General features: G+C 47.4%; 1 protein-coding gene and 1 long non-coding RNA gene across 2 annotated transcripts; one reads left to right on the top strand and one right to left on the bottom strand.

Annotated features, from left to right (window-relative positions):
• Positions 1-8,535: 8,535 nt before the first annotated feature.
• LOC133386926 (uncharacterized) lies at positions 8,536-12,549 on the bottom strand. Its single transcript, XR_009763312.1, has 2 exons — positions 12,156-12,549; positions 8,536-8,838 (listed from the first exon to the last, which is right to left on the bottom strand). It is a non-coding gene; the product is annotated as an uncharacterized LOC133386926 (long non-coding RNA).
• LOC133386925 (nucleolin-like) lies at positions 9,809-23,023 on the top strand. Its single transcript, XM_061630743.1, has 2 exons — positions 9,809-9,916; positions 18,357-23,023. Exons 1-2 carry the CDS (start codon positions 9,841-9,843, stop codon positions 19,001-19,003), a joined length of 723 nt encoding a protein of 240 aa, XP_061486727.1. The 5' UTR covers positions 9,809-9,840; the 3' UTR covers positions 19,004-23,023.
• Positions 23,024-24,211: the final 1,188 nt, after the last annotated feature.

The following is a 24,211-nucleotide window of genomic DNA, read 5'->3' on the forward strand; positions in this document are numbered from 1 at the left end:
ATGGAGATTAAAGGAAATTCTAGTCCCTCTGTTGCTCGTTGGCAAGTTGTGGGGACGATTCTGTGGCCTGCCACAAAGTCCAGGGAGACAATCTGCTAGATCAGCAGGGCTGATTCCCTCAAACAAGGAGCCAGTAAGTTCACATCTCTGTCCTTCATCCCAATCACTCCTACGGGGCAAGATGTCAAACTGAGGCAGATATTGGTGGTGCCAGATGCCCCCCCCCCATGATAAACATATTTCTCTTGTGCTGAGAGATCTACATGGACATCTAGTCTGTTTCCAGGCACAAACTGCTGGTTTTGACCGATAAAATCCTAAACTAGCGGTGGCTAACTTGTGACCCTGTTGCTGAACTACAACTCCCATCCTCCTTAACCATTAGGTGTGCTAGCTGAGGCTAATGGGAGTTGTAGTTCAGCAGCATCTGGAGGGCCACAGATTAGCCAGCCCATCCTAAATGTTCAGGGACTCAGTGGAGTATCTCAGTGTGACTGACTGGAGTATCTGAATACTCTCCTCTCCTTGGAGGAACCTGCCCTTTCACTGATCTCTAGTCCTGCTCGAGGTGTCCCCACCTTCAGGCTAGGTTAGGTGGATACTGGCATCTGGCGGCAGGGTCTTCTCTGTGGTGGAGCCCTGTCTCTGAAGCGCCATCCCCAGGAGGGCCTGCACACGGTGCCTGCACTTTTCTTGTTTAGGCAACAGGTGAAGACCATTTTATCTCTCCAAGCTTTTGCCCACATGATTTTATGCGACCTTTTAATGATTTGCTGCCGCCACCGCCCGCTTTCAGCCAGTTACCTCCTTCTCTCTCTCCTTTGGATTTCGAATGTTATTGTGTGCTAAGATTTTTTGTTAAAAAAATTGAACAGTATTTCATTTATGTTCTGTTTTGGAAGCTGCCTTGAGCATGAACTGCGGAAAGAAGGGATAAGATACTTCAAATATATAAAAGAATCCCCCCACCTCCACCCCCACCTCCTTTGCTATATAACTCACAAGCTTCTGAACTGCCCACGCAGGAGGGGCCTGACCCCACCCTCGGTTCGGAAAGGCCTTACTGGGTGAAGAGGGTCTACAAAGGATTCTCCCACAGGGAAGGAGCATAGCTCAGTGGCAGAGTGTCTGCCTTGCATGCAGAAGGTCCCAGATTCACTCCCTGGCATCACCAGCCGGGGCAGAGAGAAACCTGTGTCTGAAACCCCAGAGAGCTGCTGCCAGTCAGAGTAGACATTGAGCTAGGTGGACCAATATGGCCTAAGTCAGTATAAGGCAGCTTCCTCTGATGACCCTGGGGTGCAACTAGGCCTTTTGGCTCTTGCCTTCCTCCTCCTTCTTGCTTTTCCTCCCCTGGTGTCTCTTTCACAGCTGCGCTTGGGATGAAGGAGTCTAGACGAAGTTGTTCTGAGTTCCCCGTGGCTGCAGGCGTCAGCTGCTCTCACTGCAAGGCACTCCCGAGGTGGGCTGCACTTTCTCTTGCTTCAATTCCTGCCAGTTCTTTTCACATTTCTGGCTAGTGTTACACACTCCCCCAAGTGACAAAAAGTTCCATGGGCAACTACTGGATTTCCCTCCTCCCCATTGCATGAGAAAGCCATTGGGGGCTTTGAGTGTCTTTCTAATACTTGCTTTATTTACAACTGTACAAGCAGACCTTCAGTGGTGGCAGCCGCTCTTGCAAGGTGGCTGTTCCACTGCCCTGCATGGGGTCCCCAGAGAGAGAGAGAGAGAGAGAGAGAGACTCCACCCCAAGGGTCAGTTGACCCTCTGCTCTTTCTCTCCTGTTCTCTCTCTTGCTGAAGAACTGCTGTGGATGACTCAGTGTGAAACACAAGAGTGAAATTGTCCACAGCACGTGTTGCCAGCAGGTGGAACTCATGGGCACAGGAAGCAGCTTAAGTCCAGGAATGTGCCTGGATCAAAACAATGGACAGGACTCTGTCAGGGGTGACATGAACTTCCTCTGCTGCTAAGAGCATGTCTCATTTGGAGGAAGGGGCTGGGCATTCCTGGCAAAGGGGACTTGCCTGGGGCCAGATTACTCCATGCAGGCCCAATGTACGGCTCCCACCTGGTGCTGCCCGAGATGGAGGCTGGGCTGTCAAGGGGAAAGCACATACAAATCCTCTTTTTGGCCCCTCCAGACATAGACACAGAAGGAGCACGGTCTCCAGAGGCACCAAGGCAAAACAGGGCTCCCTTCCTCTGGAATACAACTGGACCAGCTGCTGGCACCCAGGAGGCGCTGTCCCCCGGGGGTGTCCAATTCCTACACCCCTGGGCAGTCTTCCCTTTGGCACTTGATGAATCCTTGCCTTATTCTCCAGTGCTGCTGTGAAGCCAATCTTCCCTCACCCTTAAGAAAACCCATCATGCAAAAATGAAAAAACCCACAGATATTGTCAAGTTAGAGTCACAAAATATTAGATGTGGAAGGGACCTTGGAGGACATCTATTTATTTTTATTTTATTTATTTTTAAAACTTATATACCGCCCGACTAGCAATAGCTCTCTGGGCGGTGAACATAAATACAATAAAATACAGGAAAATACAAAAGCATCACAATCTAAAATCAAATTTCACAATCTAAAAACTGCATAACTAAGATCAAATTACAAACATTACCATCATTAACAAAAAATTAAAATGCCTCGGAGAAGAGAAAGGTTTTAACTTGGCGCCGAAAGGATGATAGGGTCGGCGCCAAGCGCACCTCCTCGGGGAGACTATTCCATAGTTCGGGACCACCACTAAGAAGGCCCTTGATCTTGTCACCACCCTCCGGGCCTCCCTATGGGTCGGGACCCGGAGGAGGGCCTTCGTAGCAGACCGTAGTGTACGAGCCGGTTCATAACGGGAGAGGCGTTCCGACAGATATCGTGGTCCCACGCCATATAAGGCTTTGTAGGTTAATACAAACCCTTTGAATCTGGCCCGGAAGCGTATTGGAAGCCAGTGCAAGCGGGCCAGAACAGGTGTTATATGGTCCGATCGCTTCGTTCTTGTTAGCGGTCTGGCCGCCGCATTTTGCACCAGCTGTAGCTTCCGAACCGTCTTCAGAGGTAGCCCTACGTAGAGCGCATTACAGTAATCCAAACGTGAGGTTACCAGAGCATGTACTACTGATGTAAGATCCTCCTTAGTCAGGTAGGGACATAGCTGGGCTACCAACCGAAGTTGGTAGAACGCATTCCGTGCCACCGAGGCTACATGAGCCTCAAGTGACAGGGAAGAGTCCAGCACTCTGCTCAGTGCAGGAATTCTGCAAGGACAGCATCCCCCGACAGAAGACTGAACCAGCCACATGTGGGAATGTGTTAATGAGCAAAATAACCTTCAGCACAGACAGTATCTGTGTGCATTTCCCCTCTTTGGGATATTTTTCATTCTAACAAACTACAATATCCCTCTGTTGCTCCCTGAAAAGGAGCATTGTTCTTGTATTTCCTGCCTGGATGTGTCTTGATTTACAAATGAATGTGGCATCCCACAATTCTTTCTTCCAGTTCCTCAGTTTCTGATTCCATTGGACCTCTCCTGCTTTTTGCTGCAATCACTTTCACCTGCCAACAATTTCCCCAGCAGCACCTCGCTTTCCTTTTGCACAGAGTTGCTCTGATCATTTAATAATATCACCAAGAGCCACAACCTATGAGAACATCTCCCACAATCTCTTGAATTATTTTTCATGACATCCTACCAAGAGCTTTCTATTTCTGACATTGCTTCTTTCTGCTCCCAAACTTTTCCCTACAGCCACCAATATTCATCATCGTACAGGAGTAGGTTCATTAAGAGACTGAAACATTTTGCAAGGACCTTTTATAGGTGTTGATGTTAACAAAATACATTTGAATGAAGTCAAACTGCAAGTGATGTTGTATTTGCTCTGAAGGGCCGGTGCTATCATTAGGCCAACTAGGCAGCTGCCTAGGGTGCAGACCTCAGAGGGGCGCAGCACTGACCTTTGAGGGGCACAGTTTTATACAGATTAGTTTTTTAACCCTTGTAAAAAATGCAACTGACAATTTATATTTTTTATTTTAAGATAAATACCACAACAATGCTATGGAATATAATTAATTATAAAGCCCTATGAAAAATTTCTATATTCTGTTTTTTATTTATCCTTTTTATATGTATTTTTATTTTTATTTTTGAAATTTAGTGATATTTTTGGCTAAGAAAAAGATCTCTTATTTTTCTTAGTTGGCAACATGTGTTGTTTACAGCTGGATACGTTACATCATGTGACTCATGACAAGCACAAGCAAGCTACTACAAAATAAGGAAGCTGATTTAAATTCAGCTACAAGCCTATTGCAAGTGACCAAGAATTACCTTGTGGGCTGCAGGTGTGATGAGGGTTTTCAACAAGTTTTGATAGATGCTACTGAGATTGCAAAGGAGCTAGAAATACTACCAAACTTTGGGACAGAACAGGTTAGAAAAAGGAGAAAGAAACGGCAGCTTGAGTATGAGGCCCAAGAAGAGGCACTGCAAGATCCAAAGCAGAAATTCAAAGAAGGTTTCTACTATGCTGTCTTAGACATGGCCATACAATCTGTTGAAGAGAGATTCCAGCAGCTACAACAATGTAATTCCCTATTTGGCTTCCTGTATGATATATCCAGTATCAACAAAAAATCTGCTGAAGATGTACTTAAGGCCTGCAAGAATTTGGAAAAATCATTGATGCACAACGGAAACAAAGATATTGATGCTGAAGTTCTGTGCTGTGAACTTATAGCAATAGCTCGAAGACTTGCAAAGTCTATGCCGCCAGAAGGAGTACTTCTCTTCATACTACAACAAAACTCCTGGATAATGTGCCTAATGTTCCTGTTGCTCTAAGGATCCTTCTCACACTTCCAGTGTCAGTGGCAAGTGGTGAACGCAGTTTCTCAAAGCTCACACTTATAAAACATACGCTCAACAATGTTGCAAAAGAGACTAGTTGGCTTGGCAACTATATCAATTGAACATGCCCAAGCATCAGCACTTGACCTGAAGAAGTTGACGACAAAATTTGCAAAGGAAAAGGCACGCAAAGTGAGATTTTGATGTGCCTGAAATTAAAACTTTTAAGAGACTTAAATTTTAACATCACAATTCACAAGATTATTCAAAATGATTTGGGTGCTAAAACATTGCGCAGGGGGTTGGACTTGATGACCTTATAGACCCCTTCCAACTCTACTATTCTATGATTCTATGATTTTCTTTTGTATTTGAGAAAGATAATCAAAGATTGTTGTATTACTTATTCTTGCAATTTAAAATAAATTTAGCAGTTTCAAGTTTTGTGCTTTTCATTTTTTCTAGAAGACATCTGTTTTTGAAAATTGAAGTTAGCAATTTTTTGGGGGGGGGTGCAAATAGTTAGCCTTGCCTAGGGTGCAAAATAGTCCGGCACCAGCACTGTTGCTCTGCACAGTCCAGACTACTCTTAAGTCTGGAAATAGTGAAACCACGAAGGTAGATGATTTGGGCATTTTACTTTTGATTTCATTGTATACCATGAATCTGTCACCCACATACAAATATTAGAACCTAGTTTATAATTTTCTTATAAATAAATACATAATAAATAAATAAGTCTGCTCTCATCTAGTTATCAAAGTCACTACTGCGAATGAGAGGTAAGAGTTGGGTGCCATCTGGATATTGGTGATATCCCAGCTCCAATCTCCAGATGACCTCACCTAGCGGTTTCATGCAGATGTTGAAAAGTACGGGAGGGGCAGAGGATGGATCCTTGTGGAACCCTGGAGGCAAAAGGCCAAGGGATACAGCAGCATCCCCCAGCACCCCTTTCTGGGGCCTGCTGTCCGTGGAGGGCTAGAGCTACCAGGTTCCCCAGTACTGCACTAGGGGAATGAGGGCACTTTGGGCTTTATGCAGGCTCAGGAACTGTATTGTAATGGATCCAGGCAATCAGTTTCCTCCCATAAAACCTGGAGTTAGCTAGCCATCATATGCTCAAGGACCTTGCCTAAAAAGGTAAATTTAGAACAAACTGATAGTTGTTTAAATCAGAGGGAGCTGAGTGTATGCTTCTTAAGAAGGCACATCATTACTGCCCCCTTAAGAGGATCCATGACCTCATCTTATCTCAGTGAGGCATTTATAACCTCCTTGACCCGAACTCTTAGCCATACTTGGGTCAACTTATAAAGCCAAGATGGACATGAATCTTACAGATGTGCAGTAGGGACCACCTTTCTAAGGACCTTATCTACATGGCCAGGTTGTGCAAACTGACATGTATCCATAAAAACTGCCCTTTAGAAAAGCTTCACAGGAGAGCACTGAGTGGACACAATGATGGCGGAGAAGGAAAATTTTCTTCATCACTATTTCCACAAACCCTAAGGTGGGCTCTACTGTGCTCAGTCAGATTCGACCTGATTCCTTTGCCATTTGTGCTCTAAAAGGCAGAAAGGAGTTCTAGGAGTGATCAAGTTAAACAGAGGGGACATCTCTGAATTCTAGAGCCAAACCAGGATGTCAGCCAGACTGCTGGTCATATCAACTAGAAAATGTCAGGAAACCATTGGGATCCATCATGTTCTTGGACAGACCATCCTAACAGGTCTTCTATCCCGGCAGAGGCTAAAGGCCGCATACAGTCTAAATCCAACCAGGTAGAGATCTACATATGTCAAGGGAACCATTTCTGTCTCCTCAATCCTGAGACGATCTTCCTCCTGCCCAGAACAGAAAACCAGACCCAAAGTGTGATTTCCAACACATGATTGGCCGGATACAACCTGAGACAGGCCTATCGTCGTCACAGTGGCCATGACTTCCCAATCTACACCAAACAAGGTGGTTTCCACAAGGACATTGAAGCCCTCCCCCTGAACTATAAGTGTGAGGGTCTCCAACACCACACCAGAGTCCACCTCCAGTCTCAGGTAGGGAGGCCCTTGAGCAGCAGAATGGGCAGAATCTGTGACCTGCATTGAAGACCAAACTTTAGACATAAACACCCAGTATTTGCAGACTGTGGGGCAAGGTATCTGAAGAGGGAGATCGGATCTTGATAGATCAGAGGGACTCCACGCTCCCTCATTAAGCCCCCACTATTAGCAAAAGTGGTCAGAACTGCCACATAGTAAAAATGGGAGCTATTTGGAAGTGCCACCCCTTTCCCTCTTTGTGGGAAAGGCGCTGGCTTTGATTTGTGGAGCTTTGTGTCCTGTTCCGGTCCTGACAAGGAGCCCACGAGGCATGATGGAGCAAGGGTGGTGGTTTCAGCACCACGGACAGCTCTGAGCACCCCATTAGGCTGCAGGTGGGTTGTCCATCCCTCCCAAATTCTGCCCCTTTGCTCAAAGAATGGAGACTCTTAAAGGGCTAAAGGTCTGACCTGAATACGGGTGCTTCTTCGCTGTGTGGCTCCTCTGTGCTGCTGGGCAGTTGTGGTAGTTTTGGAGGCTCACGCATATAAAGACAAAAAAGGCCTGTGAAGAGTTCTAAAAGAGTCTTTCCAAATTGGGTGAATAGACAGTCAAATGACAAATGTGGTTTAATGTAAGCAAGTGTAAAGTGAGGCACATGGGGGCAACCCCTCTTCCCCCAACTTCACCTAGACATTGATGGGATCTGAACTGGCGGTGGCTGACCAGGAACGAGGCCTTGCGGTCATAGTAGATATCTCTATGAAGGTGTCAAACCAGTGTGCAGCAGCTGTGAAAAAGGCAAATTCCATGCTAGGGATCATTAGGAAAGTGACTGAAGATAAGACTGCCGATGTCATAATGCCGTTGTAGAAATCTATGTTGTGAACAGAATTGAAATAACTGTGTCCTGTTCTGGTTGCCTCACCTCAAAAAGGGTATCATGAAGCTGGGAAAGGTTAAGGAAAGGGCAAACAAAATGATCATTCTGGGGATGGAGCGACTCCCCTATCAGGAAAGGTGGTAATGAGGGCCTTTTTCATTTATAAGAAAGGCAAGTGAAGGGAAAGTTGGTAGAAGTGCATTTAAAAAAGTGCTGCAGAGAACGTGAATAGAGGAAAAATTTTCTCCCACTTTCACAGTACCAGAATTCTGGGCCACCCAGTGAAGGTGAATGTTGGAAGATTTGGGACAAACAAAAGAAAAGACTTCTTCATGCAGCGCAGAGTTAAACTATGGAATTTGCTCCCCTGGGAAGCAGCAATGGCCACCAACTTGGATGGCTTTGAAAGAGGATTAGACAACTTGATGGAGGAAAAGGGTATCAATGTCAAGTGGTCATGATGACTGTGCAGTCAGAGGCTAAAGGCTTCCAATTGCCAGTGGCTGTGGGAACCGCAGGAGGGGAGAGTTGCTCGTGCGCTCAGGTCCTGCTTGTGGGCTTCCCTTTGGGGCATCTGGTTGGCCCCTGTGAGAACAGGATGCTGGACTAGATGGGCCCCTGGCCTGATCCAGCTCAGTGGATACGTATTTATTTTATTTTATTTATTACTAAATTTATATCCCATCCTTCCTCTCAATGGAGCCCAGGGATAAACACTAAAAACATATTGAAAAAGAAAACATTTAAAAGCAAAACATCTTTAAAAAACATGTTAAATACAATGACACCACAATACAGGTGCAGACTGAGATAAGGGGGTCCTTGTGGGGTCCTGGCTATGATTCAGAGGCTTTGATCCAGGGGCTCTTGTTCAGGGACTCAGTCTCCATGTCAGGAGCTGCCTTGGACGCAACCAGTTTGCCCTCCACCTCTGTTTCCCAGCTTGAGGCAGGGCTGCGACACTTCACGTTTCCACTGGTAACAGCAGATTGGATCAGACTGCGTCATTTCATTTCACCATTTGTTAGGCCACCTGACAGGAAGACTTTTCAGAAAGAATAAAATGAAGATCAGGCATAAGACAAAAAAATGAAGACAGAAATAGCAGCAGCAATAAAATTATTTTGGCATCCTTAAAGACAATTACCAAATGTATTTGATACACTTTTGGATTTCCTTCTGGCTTTACATACTCACCTTATGTTCTTCTTTAGTTTTCAGATCTATACTCATATCAAACAGCTCCAGTTTTCTTTGGTTAATTTTATTATCTTGCAACATCACCAAATTACCTCAACCTTTCCGATTATGATTTCTGTTTTTTCGGAAAAATTGAACACTTTCAGTGTAAAAGAGGAAGCTATGTTTGTATTTTTAACACCATGGTAGCTCAGATCACAGTAGCTAATATTCAGTAGACATATTTAATAGGGTACCACAGTGGTGATAGAGAACATTTGTGTATTGCTCCTCTTGTTAGAAGTGGCATCTTGATAGCTGCCCATTTACTACAGATTTTATACATAGCCTGGTTAAAATAAATGATATGAGACATGAAGTCTTTTGAAGCTTCCTTCATAAGTGGCTGCTCTATCATGTCAAGTAACTTCTTACCATCAACAAAAGACAGGGGCAAGGTCTCAGTTCTATAATTCTGTGCCTAATTAGTTGTATTGATTGCTTTTCAACTATTCAGCCTGAGCAGGCAATCTTTTAGAAACTTGGTTTGGTCTTTACAAATATATTTATCCGCAAACAATTTCAACCTCTCTGCTAATATAAATGTTACAACCTTGCAGTCAGCATTCAGTCAAAACATTGATTGATGAATTAATTGTACTATAGGTACAGCAGAGGTGCCCCATAGTTGACATTGATAATAGTCCAAAGTGGCGTATTAGGGAATGGAATTAGGGTGACCAATGAGAGGTTCTTGCAAGTCACCATGCAAGCTATTTCCTCCACTCCCAAACTGGCTCCACCCAGTGAGGATTTATATCCCAGTATGGCTCAGCCTTGGGCCAAAGGAGCTGTCTCTCACCACCGCATGAAGCCAGGTAGCCTCTTGCTCCTCCTAGGCTCATTTGTCCTCTGGACTACTCTGCTGGCTGCACCTCCTGAAGGTGAGTAGAGGCAGCTGTGGGACTGGGGTGGCTGGGGTTGCAAAGGTGGGGGCTAGCCAGGTCAGGGAGGGATGTGCTTTTTTCCTGGTCGGGAAAATCATGGAATTGTTTTTTGAAGGGAAGGATTCGACGCATAATTCTGGTACTTGCAGGTTTCAAATTTGGATGTGGGCGATGGGTGGGGTGGCATGGGAAGAGAAAGAAGAGTCATCAGACTGAACTGCAGAGCTCAAGACAAGCTACTCATGAAGACTAAGTCACGGCATGTCACTATTCGCTTCTCCTGAACCAAGTTATGAACCCATATGTAACTATCTCTCGAACTTCACGCATCTCTGAATTTTGCAGTTCTCCAACTAAAAATGTGTAGTGAACATAATGTACAAAATGCATTAAATCAGGAGAAATTGCTTGCAAAAACGTGTATAGTAGGCTTAGGCAAAGTTGCACAGAAAATGCATATATTGACAGAAATGCATATTAAAAATGAGTACAAATTCCTGTGCAGTCTTTTAAACACAAAATTTGCAAACTGATGCAGCAATGGGGGTGGGAGGCCCCACAGTTAAGACTGGAAAAAGAAGAAGGCAGCATTGACAGGTTCACCCTTCCTGCCCTGGGACCCTGTGGAGAGAAGCACTTCACGGACAGTGCACTTATTTAACTGACGTTTTGCTGAGCGCAGGAGCCAGCCACCATGAGGGAGAAGTCTGCTTTGGCATGTTGCTCTGATAAACTTTGCCAAGAGATCAAAAGTGAGCCTGTGGCCAAGGTAGGCCAGAAATGGTGCATTCTCCGTGGGCCATGATCAAATGAACTTGGGCTGAATGGGCACTCAGGCTGGTAGCCAGAGATTTTGTGCTGAGGTGGCCTTGATTATAATGACGTGAGTGGAACGTTCCAATATAAATCAATACAAAGTAGGTGAAAATGTGAGATGTGATTGCAAGAAAATAATAGTCCCTCCTCTATGCCGCCCCCTCTAACATCCTTGGCCCAAAGGTTTTTTTTGGGTAAAAGTCTGAGCTTTCCAGTCTAAAAATCATGAGGTGTAAGGCAGAGGAAGGGCAACTGCATTTCCTTATCAGTGCAAGACAGCCAGAGTTTAGAGTCTGGAAACATGAGGGTGCTCATGCACCTTGCAGCCTCGACTTGGTCTACATCACAGGGTGGCTGTGACGGTGAAGGAGAGGTGGTTATGTGCCTCCTGTGGGGGAGGGGGAGGGAAGGGAATGCAAATGCAAGAAGTCAGTAGCCCCTCCCATGTGACCCCTTGCCTCCATCCTCTTGTTGCCAAGCATGAAAAACACTTCGAGGTGGCTGGTGTGCAGGGATTCCAAGCCAGAAAAAGAGGAAAAGAGAAAAAAGGGAACAAAAGGATTTTTTTGGGGGGTGGGGAGTGCTTAAAGTCTGTTCTGGCTCTGCCCTGGCATTTGCATTCAGTGTTGGAACTCAGTCTCTGGGACATCTGAGGGAAGAACAGATGAAACCAGGTCCTGAAATGCATCTCTCTTGCCGCTGCACAGAGAGAGTTCCCGCATGCCAGGGCTTCCCACCCAGAGGCAGCAGAGTTTGTTCCTTGGCGGATTTGGGCCCTGGTGTGTCTTTCCTAGAAGCCACCCACACTTTGGGATGTGCATATGCTGAGGATATGAGTTTATTTCTGCAGGCGACCAAAGGTTGTGCAGCGGTTAGGGTTTTGGACTGGGAGGTGCAGCCTCCCTCCCCCCCCCCCGGCTGGAATCTCTCCTTGGCCACAAAGCTCAAGAGTGGCCTTTTTAGCATGTCATCTCCTCTTAGCTGCATCTACCTCACAGGGCTGTTGGGAGAGAACGCCATGACCTCAAGTCTGTGGGTCTTGAGTTCCAGGGAGGAGAGAGGTGGGGTGCACAAGCAATAAACAGAGAGCTCCTCTTCCCACGTCCCAGGCTCCTTCCAGACCAAAGTCATGGGGCAGGGGAATAGTGGTGGGAAAGCAAGACCTTTGAGGCAGATTGGAGCCCCCCCCCCGGAATGCATGTAGAAGACTACGCGAAAGGCAACACCCCCCTTCCCAACACAGTGCTTGGCTCCAACCCAGGAAAACTGCCCCCCTTTGCCCCCAAACATATACCCCAAAGCACAGCTCAGGAAAACTTTGCTAAGGAGATGCTGGGACGCCACTGCCCAGTTCCACTTGCCCAGTTGGTTTCTGTGGGTGAGCAGAGCCAGCCAGAGGAGGCCAGACCCAAAGACTTACCCAGCTGGGGACGATGGGCTCGTTCTTGTGTCCACACTGGCTAGTCAGGTGAAGCAATGCTGTGGCTGTGGCTTCCTGAAACTAGACAGAAAGGAAATGGCTTGGGAGCAAATTGCCGCCACACCTCCCTCCTCCTAGGGTTGCTTTGTGCCCAGCCATGCCTGGGGGCTGCATGCAGATCAGGAAGAGGCACTCTCACTGCCCACCTGCCGACGCCTCGATCTCTGTAGCGTGCTGGTTGGAGAAAGTGTCATGAGCTTCTCGGGACAGAAGGGCAGTCAAGGGGCCCCCACGAAACCCTCCTATGGCTACTGTGCATTACTGAGCATGGGCCTCATCCAGCAATGAACATCAGAGTGCTCTGTCAGCTGCAGGTCATTAAGGGTTCACTCTTCTGTTGCCTCACACCCTTTCCCAACTGGTTGTTGGAGGCAGGAACTGCACCTGAGCCAGAAGTGAAAAAGACAGAGAGAAGGATCCCTTCTTGTGTCCCACACCCTGTCTGAGGGGCTGCACCTGCAGAGGCTCCTGGGTGACCTAGTGGGCTCCAAGCCCCAGAGATGGCCCTGCAAGCTGCAAGCTGGAGCTGGCCAGCAGAGAGGCCTCTCAGAAGCAGGCGAGAGCGCTTGAGAGGGAGCTCAGGGATGGGAACCGAGAAGGATGCGCTCTGAGCACTGAAGGCAGCAGCAGCACAGAGGCGGCCCAGGACCACGAGCACAGGAGCCGCTACGGACACGGGCTGGTGGGGGATCAGATGCGAGGTGCTACGCCTGGCCAGGGTGCAAGGCGGGAGGTACTGGCATGTTGCAGAGGAGCAGAAGGCCCAGCGCACCGATCCTCAGGGGAAGGGCCCGGAATGACCCAGGAGCCTTTGTCCCCTGGGCAGGCAAGTAACAACCCACATGCTCTGGCTGGTGCAGACCTGCAAGCCTGGTGGCTGTTCTGCCTGGTGGGCAGGGCTGCCCCACTCCCGAGGAGGTGCTCTACAGCATCCGACCACAGGATCCTTTGACCGGTGGCAGCTCCAGGGCATCCTGGGGGTGGAGGTGCAGGCAGCCTCAGGAGACACTGGGCAGTCCCTGGGCAGTCTGGCCAGCCCAGTGGAAGGCCAGAGTGACCCACATGCAGGTGCATGGCCCACCATCACCCTGCCTCTCCCCCGCCCCTCTGGGTGGTGTGTGGCAGGCGCCCCAGCCAGTGTTCTTCGGGCTCTCTTATTCCGTCCTCCCCTGCTGAGCACACGTTTCACCTCAGGGACAAGGTGCTTTGCTCACATACCATGACCAAGGCTGCCCGCTTTGAGGCACAGTGGGAAGGCCTCCTGCCGGCCTGCGTTCAGCGCCTGCCTCTTTCTCCTGTTCTTGAGTGTGATTTATTTATTTACTACATTTATACCCCGCCTTTCTTTTTCATGAAACCCAAGGCGGCTCACACGTGGTTCCCTGGCTGTCTCCCATCCAGGCACTGACCAGATCTGACCCTGCTTAGCTTAGGCAGGGAGCTGGCCTCAGGTGCCTTCAGACCACAGCCTGGGACTATGTGATGTCACTCTGATGGGTATTAGGCAGAGCCACTAGTTACTCAATTAATTAGCATAATTGCTCGATTAAAGTCACAAGTCTATATTTGTGATGATGTTCTAGGCAGCCCATCAGAGTGCCAGTGGGAAATGCCAATAGACTGATTGATCAGGCATCTCTGGAACTGGGAGTGAGGAGAGCTGCCCCCTTTCCTAGGGTAGGTGAGGTACTGAGCGGTAAGGATTTTGGGGAGCAAGAAGCACCTTGTTCCACTGTTGCTAATCCCTGCAGTGCCCGCTTGCACCCGCTCCATCTCACATGGCTTAGGAAGAACAGGGCTGTCCTCAGTTCCACCTCTGGAATTTGGCACTCCATGGAGTTGCCTAGATTGCCTCCATGGCTGGGCTGGTGAGGCTGGAATCTGGGCTGGCCTTGACAAGAATGGGTGTCTTATTAGCCGCTAGTAATAACTCCATTTACTTCTCCTGGGAATTGCAAATCACTCTCTCTAGTTTTTCTTCCAGATTCATTAAGTAAACGGTTTGCTTCTTCCCTTCTTCCCTGGACTCGCACTCAGTGGACTTAGGGACCCAGACAGGAACAGCGGCTAGCTAGAGACAGGAGTCTGGGTGGCAGCTGCTAAAGGGAAACTTGCGTCCATTTCCAGAAGGTGGTTCCTGGAGGGCTGAGGCAGATCTCTCAGGCTCTGCAGCAGGAGTGGGCCACCTTTGGCCTCTGGGCCAATCTTGGCATGCCAGGGGTTCCAATTTGACCCACGAGGCCATTCCCCCCCACCCATGCCCATCTGTCAGCCAATGATCAAGGGGAGGGCAGGGCTTGATTCTGTACAGGCTGAGGGTGCTTGGAGGAACAGGTGCCTGCAGCCAATATAGCAGGATTTAACCCCTGCTTATCGACTTTGAATGGGGGTTGAATTCTGCTCAGGGAACAGGTGAATGCAGACAAAGAATGCCTGTAAAAGGGAGCCTTTTCTCCCTGTTGCTTTTTGCAGTGGCAGCGGTGTCTGTGGGGAAATGAAGTTCCTTTTTCTCCTTTGTCCCCCACCCCCCGCCCCCCAGTACGAGAAGAGCGAGAAAGAAGCATTTTAAAATGCAGGCCTTCGTCTCAGGCTTCCAGCTGTAGAGTTCTTTGTGCAGTGCATCACCAAGAGCCCAACGGTCAGCTGGTTGTTGGGTGCTTGTGAACCTCATGCAAGGGATTTTGAGATCCCATCTGTCAAATCTGACCTGCAAGGCCAGTCCTGATAAGGAGCAAAAGAGGTTTCCCATCCCTGCTCTGCAGAGATTCCCAAGGAGGAACACCTTCTGGGGAACCAGCAAGGCCGCCGTGCCTCCATCGGATCTGCTCACACCTTGGGTAAGGCAGAAGAGCTGATTTGGCACCGCTTCACCATTGGCCACATGTGACACCCATTTAAGAGCCGCTGGAGAGGAACCTGCCTCTTCTCTGCTGAACTGTCTCCAAGGAACCTCCAGGGGGAATGGGCTGTTAGTCACACGCCAGAAACGGCTCATTACCTGCTCAGCCTTTGCATATCTTGACATCACAGTTATTGCAGTCTCCAGTGAGGCATCCAGAGCAATATCTAGTGTGACTCCACGGAATCAGTTTCAATTGATGCTGCCTGATGATGTGGACAAGGTGCTTCCAATGATGCCCAAACCATATGGCTTATTAAAGCATGCTGATGGGGTATCATCAGGTGGATGCAGGATGCGGTCACTGCATCCTTGCAGAAGGGAGTGGTCCCAACTCTCTTGAAATAGGTGGCGATTTGACCACTCCTGAAAAAGGCCACTCTGGACCCACTGGTGGGGCCAGCGACAGGTGTGACTGGACCCTTGGGCGCTAGCCTGCCCTGGGCCCCCTGCTCCCACCCCCTCCCCACAGACCATGCGGGACTACTCCACCTACCTCTTCTCTCTTTCTGTGAATGCCCTGTGTGCTGGATGCACAGGTCGCCGCCATCAGCCAAGATGGTGGTGGAGGCTTCTCTAAGGGGCTGATACCCCTGCTGCTATGTTCGTTGATGGCAGTAGGGGCATCAGCCCCTTAGGGAAGCCTCTACTGCCATCTTGGTTGATAGCAGCTGATTGCACAGTGCGCAGGGCATTCATAGAAAGGGAGGAGAGGTAGGTGGAGCGGGCAGGTGCTGCGGGCCCACACGGTCTGGGGGGACTGGGAGCTCTATCTCTGTGATCTGTGGCAAGGTCGGGAGGCGACCCTGCCAAGGATCATGGAAGGGGAATACTACCCCCATACCCTAAGGAGAGGCCCTTCAAGGACCCCTCTGGGTCACAGGGGCCCTCAACCAGGGCCCGACCTGGCTGCCCTTTGGCACTGGCCCTGCTTACTGGTTTATGAAGTACTGCTTAGTTGCAAATACCACCTTTTGGGACATGGTGAGTGAGAGGGCTGTGGCACAACAGTTGCAAGTACTCTTGGATGAAAATGTTTATCTTGACCCATTCCAATCTGGGTTCAAACTGAGTTATTGGATGGCCCTGGTTGTCTTGACTGATGACCTTTAGCAGGAGAAGGACAGGCTGAAATGCTACCCTGTTACTCTTACTTGATCTCTCAGTGGCTTTTGATACCATTGACCATGGTATCCTCCTGAGCCAACTTTGTGGGGTGGGTAGTAGGGCCACTGTTTCACAGTGGTTCTGATCCTACCTCCAGAGTTGGTTTCAGAGAATATCATTCAATCATTATCTCTTGACCCCTGGCAGATGTGTTGTGGGGTGCTGAAGGGTACCATCCTGTCCCCAATCTATTTAACATCCACATAAAGCCCTTGGGAGCGGTCATCAGGAGATTTTGGGGGAGGTGTTAGCAGTACGCTGATGATACCCAGCTCTGTTTCTCTGTAACATTTGAATCGGGAGAGGCTTTGCAAGTCTTGGACTAATGCCCAAACTCAGTGGTGGACTGGATGAGGGTCAGCAATCTGACTCCTAATATGAAGGTGCTGCGGGTATGCAATTTCCAAATCTGGATAACTGGTCCATTGTCTGCTTCGAATGGAGTTGTACTCCCCTAAAAGAAACAGGCTCATTGTCTCTTGCTAGACACCCAGTGACCTCAGTTGCTAGGAGTACCTTTTACCAGTTTCAGCTGCAAAGACAGCTGTGGCAATTTCTGGATAGCTTGACAATTGTCATCCACGTGTTGGTAATCTCTACGTTGGATTACTGCAATGTGCTTTATGTGGGGCTGCCCTTGAGGTTGGTTTAGAAGCAGGGCCGGCGCCAGCCTGCCCTGTGCCCCCTGTGCCCAGCCTCCCCTACAGACTGTGCGGGACCGCTCCACCTACCTCTTCTCTCTTTCTGTGAATGCCAGTGCGCAGGCTGCTGCCATCAGCCAAGATGGCGGCAGAGGCTTCTCTAAGGGGCTAATGCCCCTGCCACCATCTTTGTTGATGGCACACATGTGTGCTACGCTGTGTGCGCACAAATCCCTGCCATCAATCAAGATTGCAGTAGTGGCATCAGTCCCTTAGAGAAGCCTCTGCTGCCATCTTGGTTGATGGCAGCTGTGCGCACAGCACGCAGGACATTCACAGAAAGGGAGGAGAGGTAGGTGGAGTGGGCAGGCACTGCGGGCCCACATGGTCTGTAGGGAGGGCTGGGAGCTCTGTGTCTGCGATCTGTGGCAGGGTTGGGAGTCGACCCTGCTGAAGACTGCAGAAGGGGAGCACTACCTCCACACCCTAAGGAGGGGCCCTTCAGGAGCCCTCGGCCAGGGCCCAGCTTGGCTGCCTTTTGGTGTTGGCCCAGTTCACCAGCTAATGCAAAATGCAGCAACTCAAATATTAATATCATGTTATGCTGCTGCTGAAAGAATTGCATTGGCTGCCAATTAGCCACTGGGCTAAACTTAAAGTGGGGGCTGGTTTACAAAGCCCTGTACAGATTGGGACCAGGATACCATTTCATATATATGTGTGTGTATTTATATATGCATTTTTGTTGTTTTTATTGTGTTCTTATTGTTTTAAGCCACTTTGATTTTTTTAATGAAATTGCAGTCTACAAATATTTTTATAAAACAAACACAAATAAATATACCCAAGTGATGACTGCAGGAGAGGGCAACCTGCAGATACCATCTAATCAGGAGGTCCTTTCTGCATGATGTTGGAACTGAACCTTTAGTGTGGTGGCACCCACCCTTCTGAATTCCCTCCCATTGCATATCAGGCAGGGAAGGATAAGATGGTGCCACTTTGGCCCATGGGAGCAATTCGGACAAGATTCATGTCCCTTTGAGAGGAAGGGTAGGATATAAATTTAATAAATAAATAAATAAATATAAATTCAATAAACAAACAATACCACATAGTTCTATAAAACTTGCCACACCCAACCTTGGTCTAAGACAACAATTAGTTATGAAGAGTACTAAGCTGATTGTCTATCTCCATTTGGCTCTCATCTGTGAGAGGTAGGTTTGCACCTGGGCAATGGCTGATTCCCTTCCATGAAGGATAGGAACCTGTATTTCTCATGCCCAACCTTCACACATACACATGCACACACTTCTTGAGGCAAGGCTCAGAGTTGAGAACTGGAGGAGAGACACATAAGGAGACTGGGAATAGCTGCAGTGGAAACTGAGAGGACGTTAACTGCATATGCCTACTATTTTCTATGTTCAGAGACCTCTGGAATGACATCTCTTTCCCATGGCGGTGACACTAGGAGGCACCAACAGAGCCAAGCCACAGCTAAGAGTAAAGTCTCTGGGAGGAAACCTCCAGGTGTGTTGATAAAGGATACTGAGGGAGAACAGAGTAATTCTGTGCCCGAGAAGCAGCAGTTCGTTACCACTGAAAAAATTACATCTGATAAAAATTCAGTATGTAATGAAGTCATTGGACAACCCTCTTCCAATACTGGACATGCAGCTGATGGCAAAGCGAGCCCCTCTGGGGACACTCCAGCACCTGGTAGGAAGTCAGAGAATGGTGAAAAGCCAGATTTTAATATTGAACTTGAAAGATCTGCAAGTGAGGTAAGGCCACCACCCCATGAAAAACCAGCCCCTGAAAAACCAGAACATGATGATGATGATGACGACGACGACGATGACGACGACGACGATGACGACGACGATGATGATGATGACGATGATGATGATGACGATGATGAGGACGATGACGATGATGACGACGACGATGATGACGACGACGACGATGACGACGACGATGATGATGACGACGATGATGATGACGACGACAATGGTGATGACGACGATGATGATGACGACGATGATGATGACGACGACAATGGTGATGGTAACTGATAACGGGAGCACTAGTGGAGATGATCCTAGTCAAAGATTAAGACCCCAAGATTAAGATGATGACGACGACAATAATGATGATGAGGACGATGAGGATGAGGATAATGATGATGACAATGACGACAATGGTGATGGTAATTTATAATGGAGAGCTTCAGCTATGGGGCGGTATATAAATGTAATAAATAAACAAATAAATAAATGGGTGCAGCAATGGAGATGATAAGACCTAGTGAAAGATTAAGACCAGAAGATTATGATGATGACAACGACAATAATGATGATGAGGACGATGATAACGATGATTTCGATGACGACAGTGGTGATGGTAATTAATAATGGGTGCAGCAGTGGAGATTATAAGACCTAGGGAAAAACCAGAAAATTATGATGATCAAGACGATAATGATGATGACAATGGTGGTGGTAACTGATAATGGGAGCAGCACTGGAGATGGTAAGACCTGTGACACAGAACTTAATTAAAGTGATCTTCCTTTGACTGATGTATGGAGTGATGGAGACTCTGAAGATTCAGGCGCTAGTTTTGAGGGGGAAGAGGGTGGACCCCTGAGTATGGCAGTAGCTGCAATGATGGGGAGCCTGTGTTTGGTCTATTGCGGGAGGACCTAGGCCTGAGACACAGCCCAGGAGGCTTTTTGCTGAAGCAAAGAACTTCAGCTTTTTGTCCCATTTTAAAAAGGCTTTTGCTGCCATTACACTTGATCTTTTCATGGGTTGCCTGAGGGATGAACCAAACAGTTAGTCTACGGGTTACTGTGTTTTGCACTTTGGGTTGAGAACTCAGGAGGGCTCTATGGTTTATCTTATGCCTGTCTTTGGTTCCTAAGGTTTGGAGTTCAGGGCTTCTGCTATTTGGGTTTGGGATTGGGTTTGGGAGAGGCCATCCTGATGGATTAGCCACCCTCTGCTTTGCTGTCACCTACATCAGGTGGGCCTGTGTTTTGAGGAGGGGTCCCTTCCTGTGGGGATCTCTAGTGGCCGATGCCCAAGACTGCAGTAAGTACTCAAGGGCTGCTTCTGGAGGAAGGATGGGATATCAAAGGAATGAACGAATGAATAAATACACACATACATACATAAAGATAGGGAGGCGTGTTCCAAGAGGGGATCTGTTACAAACTCAAATATCCTTTGCTCTGTCTGGCTTGAAATGAGTCATAAGAACATAAGAAGAGCCTTCCTGATGGATCAGATGAAAGGCCTACCTAGTCCAGTACCCTGTTTTGCGGAGTGTGCAACCAGATGCCACTATGGGAAGCCTCACAAGCTGGACTTGAAGGCAGTGGTCTTCTCCCCTGTTCCTCCCTCAGCATGCTGCCTCTGATCCTGGCCTGAAGGCAGCAAAGACTCATTCTCTGCAGGAGACTTTCAATTTATCTGCTCAGAGAAAAAGACTCAGAGGGCATAACCCCCTGGAAAGTGAATTACAGCGGGGATTGTGCCAGAGGGGTTACCCTTGAAACGGTCCGGAAATTGCAGCTGGTACAGAATGCAGCGGCACGTTTGATCACACATGGTCGCCGCCAGGATCATATTACCCCGGTGCTAAGAGATCTGCACTGGTTACCAGTTGTTTACCGGGCCCAATTCAAGGTGTTGGTCTTGACCTTTAAAACCCTATACGGTTTCGGCCCAGTTTGTCTGAAGGAACGCCTCCAGAATCACCAATTATGCCGCCTGACAAGATCAGCCACACAGGACCTTCTCTCGGTCCCACCAGTCAGAACAGCTAGGCTGGTGCGGACCAGAGAGTGGGCATTCTCAGTTGTGGCCCCCACTCTCTGGAATTCTCTCCCTTTCGATGTCCGACATGCCTCCTCCCTGATGGGTTTTCGCCGAGCCTTAAAGACCTGGCTATTCAGGCAGGCCTATAGAACCCTCGGGGTGGATGAGTTTTTATAATGTATTAATTGATGTTTAGATTACCTTTGTGCTTTTTTGATTGTATACTGTATTTTATTCTAGTTGCTGTAAGTCGCCTAGAGTGTCTGTTAATTCGGACAGATAGGCGACTAACAAATAAAATTTTATTATTATTATTATAGAGAACTTCCATGGGGAAATGGGTGCCCAACTTTTGCCTAGAACCTCCCTTTGTGTTTGAGGTCCCATCGGAGTGCCTCCTTGCCTGATGCCTTTTGAAATCCACGAGAACACCCTGCTTGGGACCCCTCTCCCCTACCCCATGCAAAACCCAGGTGTTCCCTGCATTGATTTTATTACTGAGCAGCCTAGCCTCACATTGTGCACCACATAACCACCAGGGGGAAGCATTGTCAAGCCACTGTAACAGCATCCTTTTGCAAAACAGTCTGCAGTGGCCTTTTCAAAAAAACAAAGCCTACCTGCGTTCACATAATCTCATCAGTGGCTGTTATGCGTAGTAAGTATATGTCTCGGTTTGTCTGGCAAATAGCAGCTCTCTTGCTTGGCTGTTGCAGCATCTAATCAATCTGTCTGGATATCCTGATTGGCTTCGTGTTCAGTTCATGATGCATTGGGTGAAGCAGACGTTTGCCTTCCAAAGCTCCTGCAGTTTGAAATTTAAGATTCAGCAAAATTAGATTTATTTTAACATTACCACCACCTATGTGGCATTGTTGGGACTGATGTTCCAGCAGCCACTGTAAAGGGACCCATGCAAAAAGCCGCTGAGGCCACTCCTAAGGCTGTAGGTCATAGGTGAGCTGGCAGATTCCACAGTACAATAGGTGAATGCTGGTCATGGACCAGGATCTCTGCACCCAGGGACCACCGTCTTTCTGGAGATACCTTAAGAGGATCTGCTGCGACTTTGGCTCCAGGACTTTTCTTCTCTTTCATCTTTTCCCTTTTTAGAATCTTCTCCAGAAATGGGTTTCTTAGCATTGTGATTTTTATTCTGTCCTATTAAGTAAATAACACACCTTGAGTGACAACAGTTATCAGGGTACAATATTAATGCCACCCCTCCCCCTCCTCTGCCCTCCCCTTCCTCCCTTTGTCACTCCTGTCCATCCTATTGCCCTTTTCTCCTCTCCCTCCACAGTCGCTGGGCTGAGATTCTCCCTCCCACCCTGTTCATGGCAGAGCCTCTCAAGCTCTTTGCCTTTTGCAAAGCTAAAGGATCTCCTGGGACCCCACCTTAAAATGGTCGCAAAGTGTCGTTTATTACTAACTGTTATATGAATCTTAATATCTTGATTAAGAAATAGAGCTGTTGCTGTTATTTGTTAGTTCGTGGTGGCTGTTACTGATGATTACAGCAGCCTTTTAAGTTCTGCATTTACCTAAACTCACACACATGTTTTTTCCTCCATTACTGACACCATCCACCTGCCCATTAGTTCCAGAAAATGTTCTTCACCAATGGTTGTATTCCTGAGTGTTTATTACAGTCCTTTTGCTTTGTAGTGTTGGGTTAAGAAAATGAAGGTTGATATAAACATGATATTGGTTTATTTCCCCCTGACCTGACCCCACACTCCAGGTGGCTGGGTAAATAAAAGCCTGAATAAACTGGAGATGACTCCCTTTTTTCCTTATGCATTCAATATCAATACCCTATAGATTGTATCATATTGCTGACCCTGAGCACAAAGAAAGCTAATGTTTCTTTTAACATGTCTATAGATTTCTACACGTATCTGTTTGTAAATGCAGAAATGTAACCTGAATGTATCCCCCACTGAAGGGCCTCTCTTGTTTCAATACTCCCCTTTTCCTATCTGTCCTTTGTTCTTTTGGCTCCTAGCGCTTATCTCAAGGTCGTTCAAACTATGCAAGTCTATGTCTGAAGAAAAGCAAGATGTTTCTGGTTTTGTTATCCTAAGCACCCCTTTTCTCCATATCTTAAAAGTTACTATGTCTAGCGATGTTTTCTATTCTTTATGACGTCTGCTCCCCAGTTTTGTAACCACTGGGGAATCTATATAATCTGTTGTATTTCAATAAATGGGGTTCCCACTTCTGAAAGGCATCTTGCTGGCAGGTCTTGGAACCCCTTTGCAAAGGTAATATTGTGTGTTATTTCCTGACCTCTGGCAATAGATTCTTGCTCTCAACTCCGCACCTTCCCGGGTGGATGTGAGCTGAGTAGACAGTGATGGCTTGCGTGTTGGGTTTGGACCTAACAGTAGATATCTGTAAAACTTCCATTGCAATAACAGTACAACCTGTCAGGCATTAACAAGAAGGGAGGGAGGGCTGCAGGCACACTCATTGCTTCAAAAGCAGCCAGACCATTTTGCTGTGTTTGGAAATGACACTGCACACTTCTGGGCACATCTCCCTTCCTTACTGCTGATTAGGAACGCCCACAGCAAAGCGTTGGGCCAATCACTGTATCTGCCTGAGCCTGCAGCAAAGTGTTTTCATTGGACACATCTGGAGTGGGGTTGATGGCCAATCGGTTTTGAAGTCTTTGTGAAGCTCACTTCAAGGTAAAACATGCTTGATCTGTAACTTCAGAGTGTACCCCCCCCCGTCCAGAGTGGCTTATTGGGATAATAGAGGTGTCAATTCTCATTAGATTTATCTTTGATGCAGTGAGAGGTGTTTTGCTTTCTGAACTTTGCTCTGCTTCTCTTTATTTTCAACATGATTGTGATGATGTCAGTTGAAAAATTCAGACAAGGTTCACTTAAAATATCTATATATAAAACCTATTACGTAATTATTCTACCCTCTGTCTACAAATAGGCAACATTATTTATTTATTTATTAAATTTATATCCCGCCCCTCCTCCCAGAAGGTGCCCTGGGCGGCAAACAAAAACACTAAAAAATCATAAAAACAGACTTTAAAATATATTTAAACAAAACATCTTTTAAAACTTTTTAAAACTTTAAAAACAATTCCAATGCAGATGCAGACTGGGATAAGGTCTCAACCTAAAAGGATTGTTGAAAGAGGAAGGTCTTCAGTAGGCGCCAAAAAGATAACAGAGATGGTGCCTGTCTAATATTTAAGGGGAGGAAATTCCACAGGGTAAGTGCTGCCACACTAAAGGTCTGTTTCCTATGTTGTGTGGAACAGACCTCCTGATAAGATGGCATCTGCAGGAGGCCCTCACCTGCAGATTGCAGTGATCGACTGGGTATATAAGGGATAATACGATCTTTCATGTATCCTGGTCTCCTCAAGCTGTATAGGGCTTTGTACACAAAACTAGAACCTTGAACTTGTCCCGGTTCAAATGGGCA

Source organism: Rhineura floridana, chromosome 6 (genome assembly GCF_030035675.1).
Source record: "Rhineura floridana isolate rRhiFlo1 chromosome 6, rRhiFlo1.hap2, whole genome shotgun sequence".
Lineage (NCBI taxonomy): Eukaryota > Metazoa > Chordata > Lepidosauria > Squamata > Rhineuridae > Rhineura > Rhineura floridana.